Source organism: Coptis chinensis, chromosome 3, assembly GCF_015680905.1.
Source record: "Coptis chinensis isolate HL-2020 chromosome 3, ASM1568090v1, whole genome shotgun sequence".
Classification (NCBI taxonomy): domain Eukaryota; kingdom Viridiplantae; phylum Streptophyta; class Magnoliopsida; order Ranunculales; family Ranunculaceae; genus Coptis; species Coptis chinensis.
Genome location: NC_141458.1, coordinates 65,031,295 through 65,046,573, shown reverse-complemented (window position 1 = coordinate 65,046,573; position 15,279 = coordinate 65,031,295). Strand labels below are relative to the sequence as shown.

Genomic DNA, 15,279 nt, shown 5'->3' with positions numbered 1-15,279 from the left:
TGGATTCCTTCAGTAATTTGATCAGTCTTTAACGCTCAGAGGAGATCAAGGTTATACCAATCTGCACATAATGTGGTTCATCTGTGGTGCCAAGGTTGATGGTCTTTGTCTCCATAATGACTAACGTCTGTCAATCCTCAGACTGCTCATGAGAAAGAATGGACTCAGTAGCTTCATTGTCCATTCCTTCTTTATCGTCGGGGGGAGGGGATCATAATAATCTACACAAGTCATTCAATCATCTTGCACTAAGACAAGTGGGTAAATTATATTCTGTGGGATTTTGAAAACTTTTTTTGATTTTTTTTGTATTTTTGAAATTTTTTAATTTTTTTTAATTTTTGAAATATCTGGATCTTTTTTAGGTTTTTGAAATATTTGATTTTTTTGGATTTTTTGAAATATAACTATATACAAAAGAGTTAGAACAAACAATTTCACGCCCTTTGAGCCCTATCGGATTCATCTAGTGGCTTAACCGGAGCAATATGATGGCTGGGGATTGGATCAATAATGACTTGCGTTCCTCAATCATCATAGTCTCCATCAATGAATGGATCCTCATAATAATCTAAGGTCTCTAAAAACCTTTCCCAAATCTCATATTGCGTTTGGGAGTCAGAAAGTGGCATGTTCTCAACATCCACTAGAACTGGGTCAACAATAGATTCCATATTCAACAGATCATCCAAATCAAGTATGGTCTGAGGGTCCAACTGGACATGATAAGGAGTGACAGTCTTGTCTCCTAGGTCAGCATCTAACCCGGGGAGACTGGCCAAAGTAAAAGATGGAGTATAGTCCATACCTGACGAGGAGGATGTCGATCCAACCTCATTTATCCAATTAAACTATCTAGCCTCATGATCGCTAAGTTGGCGATATCTTGAATAGGAATTAACATCTGGCTCTGAAACCGTAACTTCTAAGTTTGGATATGGGTCATCGTCTTCGCCCCAAAATATATTAGAATCAATAATAGCCCCTATCTCTGCCCCTAGATCAGGTAGAGCCAATCTGAGATAATTCACCGTGGCGTTAGAATCGATAAATAATTCTGCCAGTCCTTCCACAACCTCCTCAGTATAGCCTAGCCCTTTTCGATCATCTTGACTAGGAATCTGTAGTGGTTCTAAAATGCCGTTTTGGTTTTTCCCCAATCCAAGTCCTGGAAAATAGTTCTGCTCACGGAATAACTGAGTCGTCTTGGGATTTCCATTACAAAACGGGGTAGGGAGCTTCTCCTTGTCGGGTGCTCTAAACTCCACAATCCCTAATGGTTCCTCACTGTAGTTACACTTTCCTTCAATCATTGGTATTACCTTATGCTCTTCTGAAGAATCGGATCATCGAATCACCGGTGATGCGAGATAATCTTCCCTTGCCATAAGAACTTAAGCTTTACGTGAAGTGTAGGGGAATGCGCCCGGCCTGGTGTAGCCATGGTTTGCCCAAAAGGAAATTGTAATTAGCCTCGATGTCCATAGCCAAGAATGTGACTTTGAACGTGACTGGACCTATTTGGACGTCAGTTGTAAACTCGCCAAGGACTTCTCTTCTCTGATTATCAAACTCATGAACTGCTCTGGCTGTATCCTTAGTGAAAGTGAAATCTTCCGGCATGATTCCAATGGCTTTCGCAGAATTGACCGGGCAGATATTCAAACCGGATCCATTGTCAATCAGTACAAATGGTACCTTATAGTTGTTGCAATGCACCGTAATAGTCAATGCTTTCGTGTGGGTTATTCCATCTGGGGTCAGATCATTATTAGAAAATGTTATGGAGTTTGTCTTCCTGAAGGAAGCGATGGTACGCGCCAAATCGTTCGGCTGGATGGAAGCTGGAACATGAGCTTGGTTCAAGGTTTGAAGAACTGCTTGCCTATGTTGGGGTGATGCCATGAGTAATCCCCATATGGAAATGTTGGACTTGGTTTTCTGCAATTGTTGGATTACTGCATTACCCTCTTGCTTTTCTAGTTCAGTAGCTGTGGGTGGGCCAGGCTGTTGGGCCAAGACTTGATCCTTCTGTAAGTGTGGTGGCTTGTATATCCTTCCTCTTCTTGTCAAACCGTGAGTCTCAACACATTCCTCTGCCAAACTAGGTTCTAATTGCTTCAACTGATGTAGTGAGATTGTTGAGTCATCTGTACTTTTCTCGGGCTCAATTAATTTCTTCCCTATAACCTCCTCGGTATCGTGACTCTTGGTTGGCACAAACTAGACCTTGGGGATTGTGATAGGAGTTGGGATCACCTGCTGCTGAGTTAGATTCTGGCAAATCACGGGTCCTTGAGGTTCTGACCCCACTTGTGATGTCGTAGATTGAGATGTATTCAAAGGATCTACCCATTTTGTAATGGGCCTCTGCATCATAAAGGATTCCAGGTGCTCTCTAGTCAACTTGAACTGCTTTTGAATCTGTGGAGTATGTAGAAATGGTGCCACCACCTCATTTAATTGGATACCTCTAGACTTTGTTTGCCCCATGCATTTTCTAACTGCATCATGAAGATTGACTGGCCTTGTGGTGCTAACACTGGACTCTTGCTTGATAGGAGTAATAAAAGAAGCTGGATCTTTAGTCTTGACCGTCTCTAATGTGTGAACTCCCCCATTATGGTATGGCAATGGATTTGTTGTCACATTCGAAGTACCAAGATGTGAAACATCAATTCTTCCCAAATCAATCAAATCCTGGATCGTATGTTTAAGAGTACCACACTTCTCTGTAGGATGTCCTGGAGATTGATGAAAATCACAGTGTTTTGAAGTATCATACCAGTACGGAATCGGATTTGGAGGAGGCCTAGGTTGCAATAGTGTAACTAGGCCTTGTTGGATCAAAGCTTTGAGAATGACCGACAATGGGTACGGTAGCTCTGTGAACTGCCTCCGAGGCTTGGGGAACCCTCTATTTTGATATCCTTGTTGTCGTAGAGGATATACAATTTGATTGGAAGAAGGGTTGTTTGCCACCTCCGACTGAATTTGCGTATGTGGCTGAGGTTGAACTTGTGCAGCAACCACATTGGCTTCTTTGTTGTTCACCGTTACAGTGGGAGGCTTCTTCTTCTACGGGTTAGATCCTGTAGACATTGAGCTGATGGGAGAAATATTGCCAGATGATAACCCATCTTCTATTTGTGATCCAGCGGCAACTAAGGCTTGATATGTCGGATGATAACTAGCACTTAGCCTAGTCGCATACTCTTGGTTCAAACTCTTCATAACCATCCTAATTTGCTCCTGTTCCATTGGCCTATCAATGATTTGGGCAGCTTTTGTCCTCCATCTTGTAATGTACTCTGTAAAACTTTCATTCGGACCTTGCTTCAAAGCTTCAAGTTGCCTTCGACCCATTTGGATATCAGTGTTGTAAGAGAAGTGAGCTACGAAAGCGTTTACCAGTTCAGGCCAAGTCTTGATTTTTTGCGTTTCAGTATTCATCCACCAAGTAAGGGCTGCACCCTTAAGACTCCTCTGGAATAGTTGAACCATTAGTTCTGGCCCGATTCCCATCGGTTGTAGATAACTTGCATACATACAAATGTGGGCTTTTGGACAACTGGTTCCCTCATATCGCTCCATCTTTGGAAATTCGAATCCATGTGGTACTCTGATCTGTGGATATGGACACAGATTATCAAGGTCCAGGTTTTCACCTTTCATCTTGGTCATTGCTTCTTCCAATTTCTTAATCTCCTCCATTACGGGGTCAACCGGTGGTTGGATTGGGTTTTGCACTTGGTATTGGGGGTTCGTGTAGAACAGTGGTTGTGGAGTTTGTGGAAAATAGGTTGGGGTTGGTAACATAAATGGGTTGGACATCATGGTTGTAGTTGGAATTTGGTTTGGGCTTTGAAAAGTTTGATGAATGGATGGTTGTGGCATGTAGGTTGTGTTATCCTGAGGAAAAAATTGGGACAGAGTATGGGTTGACATAGGAACATGTAATTGGGTTGATCTATGTGTCACATACAGAGTGGGTAATGAGGTTGGCAGAATGGTAGGGTTAGGACTAACCATGGGAGGTAGTGTGATACCTGGTTGTTGTGGTTGACCCAGACTTGGAGTTATTGCAAACTTTGACATCATCTTGAGAAACATCTTTTCCATCGCCTTCTCCATCAATTCCTCTTGACTGGTAGGGATTGACGATTCACCAGAATTACTTGTATGCGGACTACGAATGATCACTGATAAAATTTGTCCCTCAGATGGAGGTGCCGGTGGAGAACTTCCTTGTGGCACATACATCTGTGATGAAGATATAGGTGGCAGCGATAACTCTTGAGAAGAACCGTCTGGTGGATTCTCCATTTGAATCAGCGAGTTAATGGTTGCACGAGATAACCTTAACCCTAGTCTTCTATTCCAACTAGCTTCTGGATAAGCCTTCTTCTTTCATATCTTAACTGAAACACCTCAAAGAAAATGTAAGTCTGACTCTCTAGGGACATCCCCAGCAGAGTCGCCAAAAAATCTATACGTACAAAAATGTGTACCTAGGTTTATGCAATTGATTTTAGAGTCGCTACTAACTTTATCAAGGAAAAGTTGAGTAAAACCTATGTGAAGGACTAGCCCTTGAAACTAGATGATTATTGGGTTCGGGAGTCAAGGTACGATGTGGGAAGGTGTTAGGCACCCACAATCGCCTGGTAAAACCAAAATTTTACTTCTATTGAGGTGCAAAGTTTTAAGATAGGCAAACGAAGAAAGCCTGAAAAATAATCTACCAAGTTGGATGATCTTCACTAAATTATTTAAAAGAAAATAACTATATGCTGTAATAAAACTAAAAAAATAACCTAATATGCAATGCTAAAGGAAATAAAAGAGAAAAGAAAGATGTCACCTTGTTCGGAATGTTGCCTCATACTTGATTGTAGATTGATTGATTGATTGATCTTGATTGATTGTTGATAAATGATGATGATAAACTTGATTTGGAATTGACAACTGTGAATTTTGGATTGAAACAGGTGATTTGAGAAAAAAAACAACTTTTGGTGAAAAGAAGCTTCTACTCAAGATCGAAAGAGGGGAAAAGAAGGCTAAATACGAAGAACTTCATTAGAAAAAACTCAAAGTCGAAATTTTACCTTCAACTCCAAATTAAACTAAAGAAATTCTACTATAGAATGATGAACTATAAAAGAAAAAAGAAGAACACTTAAGAAAAGAAAACTACTAGGCTATTAGTTATGAATAACTAGGTCTAGATTATTAACTCCGAATTCCTAGCTCTAGCTTGCTCTAGATTGTTTTTTGTGAGTGAATGAGACCCATATTTATAGCTTTTGGGCGTGGATTCAAATATGGTAATGAGTTTGATCCAATGGTTGAGTATTGATGAAGAAAAATTCCAATGGCTTGATCTCTTTCTGGTTGCACCTCTTAAATCTGGCCCTTGATTCAAGAGGTGGGATAAGGGGTGCGATATTGGCCCTTGATCTTTGAATATTTCAGATGGATTAGGGCAAAAAATCAAGCCCTACACGTCCTCAATGAGCCCATAATCCAAGGTTTCCAAACTTAGCTCCAAAATGGCATATTCTCTAGAATATTCTTGATTTTAGGGATCAAATCAAATCAAACAATTAAGGAAGGTTCTATAGGTTTTTGGAGGCTTTAAAATGGGCTAGAAACCCTAATTAAAAGGTCCAACTCGAGCTGGATCCACAGCCCAAGAGCACAAGTCCAAAAACCACAAAAAGGCCCATTCTGACCATTGTTTCAATGCTGCAGATTCCCTTTGACCGGGTCAAAATTTGGCAAGCTCTTCTTCACAAAAAATGTTAATTAATCCATTAGGAAGGCCCATGAACACTTAAAAATACCCTTGGGTCGAAATATTACTCCAAAAAATCGTTGCACTCAACAGTGCGCACAACGGGCTGAAACGGGATAAGGCAAGATTAGGGTTTCTGAAATCCAAAAGGAAACTAGGCAAGCTTGTACTCATTCCGAAGGATTTTTCAAGGGGAATTGAAATATGAAATAATCTCATCCAAAGAAAGAGTGGAAAAAACGAGATTTGGGCTCCAAAGGGTTACAGGGGCATTTTGGTCATTTTCAGCTCAAAAACTCAGAAAGCAACGAAACTTTAGCCATATCTAGAACATGATGAGGAGAGTCTAAATACACTAAAAGAATATGAAAAGAAAGAAGATTGATGTAGAAATGAAGACTCTAGAAAGCAAATCACCTTATATGATTATATTTAATTCAAGGCAAAATCATGAATGGATTATGCCTGAGGTGCAAAAATGGGGTGTCTACAGGCCCTAAACCGAAAACCTAGCATATAATTTTTGTGCAGGATCTTGAATTATACACGATTACTTCTCGAAATGAATTTATCAATTGAATTTTGTCATGTATGTATAATTTTGAAGGAATGCATGCATGTGCATAACTTAAGATAATGCCTGTGATCTTCTTATGCCTAGCCCTTGCTTAGTCACTTTATGACTTCGATTTAATCTAAAGAAATGGTCACTCAATTTTGACTAGTCTCATGAGTATCTATTTTGCCATCACCAACATATTACAAACTAAACTATGCTAAGAGTAGAGCATTCATATGTACGATTTCAACTAGTTTCAACATGTCCAATTACATACTCCCTATTTTTTGCATATGTCAGTTAACTAGAACCACTTACCACATCCTAACCTAACACGCGCCCAAAATGCCAATCCTTTTGACATACACTCTCTTCCTAGTTTTTTTTTTAACTAGGAAGAGAGTGTATGTCAAAAGGATTGGCATTTTGGGCGCGTGTTAGGTTAGGACTTGGTAAGTGGTTCTAGTTAACTGACATATGTAGAAAATATGGAGTATATAATTGGACATGTAATCATTACAATCAAAATTATAGAATGATATGCTACAGTAGGCACCAAATGATCTACTGACTTAGTAACTTATATGAAGACCATTTGGGAAGTACTTTAGATGAGATTGTTTGCTGGCACATTTTCCTTCATTTAGATCAGTGTAATCAAGTTAGATCGTGCACCTGTTAGCATTGCATCAGTACCAACATAAACACTTCCTATCAACTTTGTTCTTCTTCGCGCCTAGCATTAAAAGCCACATCCATTCACAAACTTCTCACAACAAACTTGCCCCTTGGGGGTGAAGAATAATCATTTGAACCATACAACTCTTCGTAAAAAGTGCCTCTCTTAGGCCCACTCATCCTTGACTAATCACTATTCACTAGTTCTCATATATTCTCACAACTTCACTTCAGTACTTCATCACACTCCAAAATCAAAGTTTCAGCTTTGAAACAGAGAAATCAACAATGGCGATCCGAAAAAGTAAGTTCGTTGATATTTAATATTTGTAAGCTTCTTGTGTACGTATCTCAGTGGGGAAGATAATGAACAGATGTATTGGCGTATTGCAGTTGTTATTACATATGATTGCAAAGTTACTTCATTTTTACATATTCTCTTCATCACACGCATGGTCATCTTCTAGATCTGCTACAACAACAAAAGTTTCACACTTACAGTTTTAGTTACAGACTTTTAGATACTAAAGTGACAGCCTTTTGGTATGTTGCTTCATTATCCTTGGCAAAGTGTGACATTAATTAGAAGCAAGGTGTGAATCATATGTGTATGTGTTTCAGTACCATATCTAGTAGTAGAGAAGCACTACCTATTTTTTACGACAAAATCTTATTTTGGTGAAGTGTTCATAATTTTTTTCTAGACTTTAGTGTACCAAATTCATATTCCTACTTGCAAACTACCATATATTGGATTGCTATATATGCATAGATAACAAGTTGGTTTCTTTCCCAAGTCTTCTGCGTATATATGGCATAAATATTTTATCTTGCCTAGTGTTGTTATGTTTTTTACATGTTCTGCATCAAAGATGCAGAGCAACACAAAGTGAGGACTGAAACATATAACCTGTATGAAAGAGTCAACTCAGTTCAAGCTCAGTTGAGGGAAGTCCAAAATGAATTGAAAGAAGTGAAAGGTGCTTTAGGTGCTACAGTTTGTGAACTGGTGGAAGATGTTACTCAACTGATGGCAGAGTCTGCATAGTTGGGAAAGCAATTTTCTGAATTGGTTAAAGACAAAGGGACACCTGTATTGGAAGATGACAGTAACATTATAAGTGTCTCTTTTTACTTAAAGGAAAGCTTCAAGACTCCTCCTTTTGTTAAAAAAGGCAGACAACTGTTTAAATCACCTCCAGAGTCTACAAATAAAATGAAAGTGGTTGTCGATGTGGAGGTATCCTCACTTGGCCATATACAAAATATTTTTATTTAGGTGAATGATAAATTAATATTAAAATTTGTTTTCTTTTCTAGCCTCAACCTGACATTGATATTGAAGATTCTCTTTTCAAGAATTTGAAGAAGGAGTGGTTGAAGCCACACAAGTCATTGACTACTGAATAAGCTAACTTTTTCCGATGGATATTTTCACCATCCGCCGACTCGAGGTAAAAGGTCTCGTCTTTCTGACATTTTTTTAAACGCTAATTATCTCATCCACCAATTCAAATGCCTTAATTTCTTGGTTGTAGGGACTTCATTGTGCATTTCACAAGGTGGCAAGAGACACGAAGTACATTCAGATGCCTGCTAGGGAATACTAGCATGACAAGCTTTGTATGTTGATCACCGCAATTAATGTTCGATTTATTTCCTTTTAAACTACTAGCGTTGCTCTAATACAATAGTTATTTGGTGCCTATTCTTATATTTGTCGCAGATAGTCTTTGGTTGGTGTGCATACCTAAATGACAAGGACGAGCACTCAACTTCCACCATAGGTCGGAGCTACTACTATCCTGCCATGATCATGGGGGAGACTGCAGTTAAGGTATCAAGCAGAAATCAATTTTTTTGAGAATAAATGAAACATGGACTCAATAGTTAAGCACTGTAGTGATATTAGTGTTGGGATATTTGACCTTTACAATAGTTAAGCAATGTAGTGATGTTTAATTAAATACACAAATCTTATTATTATGCATATGGGTGAACTAATATCATATGATGAAACCATAAGTTCCATAGGTAATAGAATTAGAACAATCAAGCATATGAAGAGTCCTGTGTGGGAGATTTGATTGTATCTATTTACCTAGAATACTCACAGTTAGGGGTGAAGTCGGACACTTCATTTATAAGACTGTAATATACATAACTGCTATATGATAGGATGATTATATCTCAATCATTTGAGTATGAGTCTAAGTTTGTATATTGGTGTAGTCACATGACTGACACTACACTGAGGGGATCAAAGTGAGAACACACTATAAATTCGCTTTTAAGGTTAGTGTGCAAATCTCACTCTACCAATTAATCCCTAGACTTGAGGAATTGTGAAAATTCATTGTGTCTCAAATTTGTTACTTTGAGACGTTAAAAAGTAATGTCTATTCATAGACTAGACTTGATGTTTTGGGTAATGAATGTAGGACGTCTTGAATCACGAATTATAATAATGGATCCACCACTCTACGGAGTTATGTATTAGGAAATTGTGCGAGAAATGGGGCTCACACCCCTACTTCCTAGCATGTTATGCTAAACCTCCCTCATGGCGGCCCAACCCACTTAACCACCTATTTTTAACCCCCTATTAAATAAACTCCCTGTTTTTGTGAAACTAATGAATCTCGGTCTATTTTTTATTTCGAAACAAAATTTATTTCCTTTTTTACCCTTTCTCTTTTCAGCCAGACCACTCGTTCATTTTTGGGTTTGTTCTCAATATTTTTTACCGGCAACAATGGCGAAGAGCACACCGATTTCAATCTTAAATTTTTCGATGCTCCTGTCCATTTGTTGCATTAATAAATCAAAAGTGAATTGAGTTTCTGAGTCATGAGAATAACAAACCACATATTTGATTGCTTTTAAAAGACGTGGGTCAACTTCTGGTGGTATTGAATTTGTTGCCTTCTCAATTAGTGTTAACACTTTCCCTCCTCCTTCTCTTTCTCTCTCCCCCATCTTCTCTTTCTCTCTCCCCCATCATTCAAATTTCAACTGCATGGTCAGTTCTTGAATGAGTTGAGGGAGATGTTGGGTGAAAGGGTAAGTGTCCCTAGGCTATTTATTAAAGGGAGGTACATAGGAGGTGTGGATGAGGCGATTAAGCTGAATGAATTGGGTAGACTCAATAAACTACTCAACGCGATTGGCAGGAGTAGGCGGGAACCTAGGAGTGGTGTCTGTTAGGGTTGTGGAGGATCTAGGTTTGTTCCATGTTTGGAATGTGGATGAAGTTGTAAGGTGTTGATCCTGGATAAGAAGGAACAATGTGCTCAGTGGAACAAAAATGGGCTAGTATAGTGCCCTATTTGTCATTGATGGTTGAGTTTTGACATGTTATTGAGTAAGAAACAAACTAAATTGTAATGTTTAGTTTAGTAATATCTCTGTAATATTTTGTTTTCAATGTTGATTAATGTGTCACAAATTCACAATGCCAAATTCATAAGGTATACATTATGTTGATACTGGCTACAAATCGCTATACAAAGAAAATGAAGAGTTTTACTAGCTAGTTTGTTGAAATATCCATAATTCCTATGTTATAACTTCTAAATTGTTGTAAACTTTGAGTGTCAACATACTAATACTTGTGGAACTGAATATATAAAATATGCTAGTGTGTGACCAGACAAGAAACGGAAGCACACCACGGATGCTGCAAGAGGTAGGAAGAAGAGCATGCGTCTTTGCTATGACCACCGCAATCCAAGAGTGGGCTTCACTCCTATGACATGCTCTGCACCTATTCATTGATTCAGTGATTCAAGTTATTGAATATTTTTCTTTTTTCTTTTTTCTTCTTATGTTGGATGTCGATGAACTTTCATTTTTTTTTCTTGTTTGGATTTTACATTTTGATGTTATATAGACACATTTTGTAAAACTATATTTACAGTCACTGAATTTTTATAGACGTTTTTTGACATTTGAGTTCTAACCAGGTGACACGGGTTATGGAAATATGAATTTACATATTGATAAAACATAAAATGAATAGTTTACCTACGAAATGAACTATAAACACTCAAAATGTAAGTAAACTAAAACTATGTTATGTGCCTAGTTTATCAAAAAATTCTACTCTCAATCCTATGAGATGTAGTGGAGTAGGAAGTTCGTTCCACTCCTAGTCCTTCCGCATGCTGTGTTCTCTACGTATAAGTACTCTTAACTAAAAAGTCTAATGAGAGATTTACAAAGTGGCAACTTGACTACGATGCAACTACCCACAAGATGCAACTAGTCGACTATCAGAACAACTATGGGAATGCTACGTTGATTCTATGATAAGGAGTTAGAGGGGGATTGATTCCACCTTAACAAGACTTAATCCTACTAACGACGAATCGTCGTAATCTGAATTGAACTGCTTTGCAGAACAATATGGTTACTCCTAATCCCTAATTACATATGGCATTTCTACCAATTCATAACTAGTATGTGAACGATTAAACTCATTCTCATGGTGAACTAATCGTTTCTAGAGTGGAAAGGAATTTACGACGACTCTACGATAATCGGAATGAAGCTTTCATCAAGGCTTCTCAACCCCCTCAATAGAGGTTTAGCCGAGAATCATCACGCTATCATTCCCAATGGAATTCAAACAAGACATGATAGAAAGATTGAAACTTTGCTTGTTTAAACCCAATTCAACACTACTAATGCAATAATTGAATTAAACTAATAATAACAATTACTTAAATCTACGAATTGAAACTAAACAATTAATGGAAATGAAACTAACTTATGGAGAACACTATTTTATTAATCTAATGAATAATAAAACAATGATCTAAATACTAAATTAATAATCTAACTAATCTAAGTCTAGCTATCTATATAATAAGGGAATTTAGATCTACACAATTGTAATGACAAGAATCGAAATTGACAAAAATAACTATTTTATTTATCTAATCAATCAAGAACAATGATTCAAAGACTTTAATCTAAAACAAGAATTGAATTTAAACTAAACTTAATTTTATTACATGAAAACTAGATCTATAATTATCTATAGTTTTAAGTCTAACTAGCTACCATTAACAAAGAGTGAAGCTTTGGTTTTTATACTTTCAGATCCAAAAATCGTGCATGGGCTTGGAGCCATGTTTTGGGCCAGAGAATCAGGCCCAAAACCCAATTCTTTCAGTCCAAAAAGGCCTCTTCAGCTGCAGTTGGCTTCAACAGACTTTTCGTCCACTTTTGCTCCATGGATTGGATCATGGCTTATACCATTGGAAAGCTCTTTCTGAGCCGGTCATTTTGACATAAGGTAGGCCCCATTCCGAGGTCTGAGTCCAAAGATACGGCCTTCGGAAGTTCTGCTGACTTGTGTGCTGTTTCTGCCCGCGTCGACTTTTCAGCTTTTGATCGGGCTTTAGAAAGGCTTTGTCTTCTTGAATCTTGACCTTTAGTCACGGAACTCCTTAGTAACCGACCTTTGCTCCTTTATCTCGCTAAAGTGACACATTTCTGCACATAATGGACTTTGAAGCCTGAAATGCATAAAAACACGTAATCAGTGTTAACTCTTAATTATTACTCACATAATTGGTCTAATAGTATGACTGTTATAGGGTTAAAACTACAGTTTTGGGCTCTTATCAAACCACCCCCAAACAGCATTTTGCTTGTCCTCAAGCAAAGATGAGAAATTAGAATAAGTGACTAAAAATGGAGTTCTAACTACTCTCGTTTCGCTGAGTGTGATTGCATTGACCATATGCAACAAGGCCTTAAACCACTAGGAATTCCCTAGTGGACGAGTTATAGCCTCGTGAGAGTTTTCCAGTGAAGGTACTCACAAACTTCATCTATACTACAATGACTAAGAAATAAAACTATTGTTTCCTTATTCATGCTCTAAATTAACTATACCTCTCACTAGCAATGAATATAGAGTAATCAAGTCAAAACCTAAGCTAATATATGCATAATAATCAATCATCTACAATAAACATATATACAATGAGTAATACTATGAAATGCCTAGCAGGTTCGTTTCTGAAACTCGGGATAGTGTCCTTAAGTAGGTTCTCACAATAATAGTCAAGATACAACACTCTAATTTTTCCACTCAAGTTCCGCTTACTCCGATTAATGCGGTGGGGGGACACTTTACCTTACAATCTCAATGACAACAAGGAAGCGGAGTCGATCAAACACATCTGCCACTTACTATCACACTAACCTATTCCTAATTGAGCTAGAGGTCTTTATTAGGTGTTCATGGGATTAGGAGATGGTTTAAGAAGGAAAGAAATGGATATTCAAAAAGGACAAGTCCGAGATAATAGAGTCTTCATATTATGTAACTTAGAGAAAACCTGGTTATTTTCTTTTGCTTCTATACTTTGTTTCCATCCTTAGCCATATTTTTTCTTTTTCTTTTCTTTGGCTTTTGACTCCCTTTTATTCTATTTTGGAGTTTTTATTTTATTTCTATTTTTATTTTTCTTTTCTTTGGATGGAAACTTCTTTTCTTTATTTTCTGAAGTAATTAACTAACTTTTGTATACACAGGTTTTTCTCTTCTTCTTTCTTCCTCATTCTATTCTCAGACTTATCTAAATTGGGTAGGTTGAATTTTTTTCTTTTGTTTTGTTTTGTAACAGGGTAAAGGATTTGTGGTTTATGAAAGGCTAAAGAAAGGTTCAGAGGGGCGACTAGCGGAAAATAATTCATAGGTTTGAATTTTTGGCTATATCGATCCAAAGAGAGCCTAAATTCTTGCTTAGGATATGGTTTAGTGATCAAGCAAGTGGACGTGTGATTTCTCTATCCGGATTTTACTTCTCCCTTGTGTCATTTCTCAAATGTTTCGCTCATATAAGGCTTTAGGCTATATTCTCACAGGATTTGTAGAATAAGTACTCTAGCCTAGATTTTAAAACTTCTGCTAACAATCATCGATACTCATGTAATATATTTATAGATAGATGCAAAGATTATTACCTATATATTAACCTAAGTTTCTAAAAATTATTCTAATGCAAAATCTACATTGAGACTTCTAGATTATTAAGAGCATAGAGAAGGAAAACAATACCAATATTCCTAAGTGTATAGCATGAACTTATTTATTTATATTTTGAATTTTTGAAATTTTGACTAGAAAACAAATGCATATTATACAGATCTATATCCTAACAGATGCCTTAATTACACGTGTTTCTATGCCCCAAACAAGAAGCATGCTTTGTGCTCAAAGTATTTTAAATAAAGAGGGTAGGAAAAATACCATTGAAACGCATGAAATTCAGGAACATCTGCAAAACAAAGTTAGAACGTACTGATATAGGAAATAAAAGATGACGCAACTCTATACGAGTTCTACCCATTATGGGGTTAACAAGAATGAAATTGCTTGGGATATAAGCAGACACTAACTAGAATTAAAACTGACCTTATCTTCCGCATTACTCATCATCTTCCTCATCCTCTTCTTCTATAAAGAAGTGAGGTTCCTTCGGCCTCGCCATGCCATGATAATTTTCCAGGCTTCCCGCCATTTATCATCTATTATTGCTAACCTATTAAGAGCCACTTGGTCTGACGGGGTGTAGGGTGCAACCTGATGAGGTTGTATCCTCCACCCTTGCCAAGTCATTGCACAGAAAGATCGAATAATACTATTTGTGGGTCTTACAGTGTCGACCGTAATCCAATCCGTGAAACGTGTACAAAAAACAGGAAAGAAACATAGCATAATACGGGAAATTAGAACAGGCATAAGAAGGAACTTATGCCTCATGCTATGGGATCGAGCTAAAGTAGACATCAAGGTTCGGGGAAGGTCATGACACATATGTCCCATGGCTAAAGCAAGGAAGACGCTGCAAGTGGCATCATTCACAGAAGAAAAACCCCATTCCCCTAAAATATTTAGCATGATCCAAAACATAACAGTTCCTATGTTCATGGACAGGCTACCAAAGGCGACGTTATATTCCCCTTGGTCCTCTATACGGAAAATTCCTGCACCATACGACTCATGCAAAAACTCATAAGTGTAGACATACATATTATCTACCCAATAACACCATGGGTCTTGTATTTCAGCGGGCATAGCAAGTCCAAGCACAAATGCTAGCAAGAACCTGGTAATTTCCATTGGTTCATTATCGATGTTGATGGAGAACACTTGTTCTCCATCTGGTCTCTCAAAGAAAATGCAGTTATCGTAAAAATAAGATGCTAGTGTTGGAGAATA

General features: G+C 37.7%; 1 protein-coding gene across 1 annotated transcript; it reads right to left on the bottom strand.

Moving 5' to 3' along the window:
• Positions 1 to 1,401: 1,401 nt before the first annotated feature.
• On the bottom strand, positions 1,402 to 4,326 carry LOC147510420 (uncharacterized). The gene is made up of 4 exons (XM_086598126.1): positions 4,030 to 4,326; positions 3,238 to 3,627; positions 2,260 to 3,078; positions 1,402 to 2,124 (listed from the first exon to the last, which is right to left on the bottom strand). The coding sequence occupies exons 1-4, from the start codon at positions 4,324 to 4,326 to the stop codon at positions 1,402 to 1,404; spliced, it is 2,229 nt and encodes a 742-aa protein (XP_086454252.1).
• Between the last annotated feature and the right edge of the window lie 10,953 nt (positions 4,327 to 15,279).

Bases quoted from the DNA above. Each gene is read 5' to 3' on its own strand.
- LOC147510420 (XM_086598126.1), bottom strand. From the start codon at position 4,326: ATGGAGAATCCACCAGACGGTTCTTCTCAAGAGTTATCGCTGCCACCT. The intron at 3,079-3,237 runs GTTATGAAGAGT...TCTAACCCGTAG, and splicing joins AACAGGAGCAAATTAGGATG to AAGAAGAAGCCTCCCACTGT. The intron at 2,125-2,259 runs GTGATCCCAACT...TCACTACATCAG, and splicing joins AGAATCTAACTCAGCAGCAG to TTGAAGCAATTAGAACCTAG.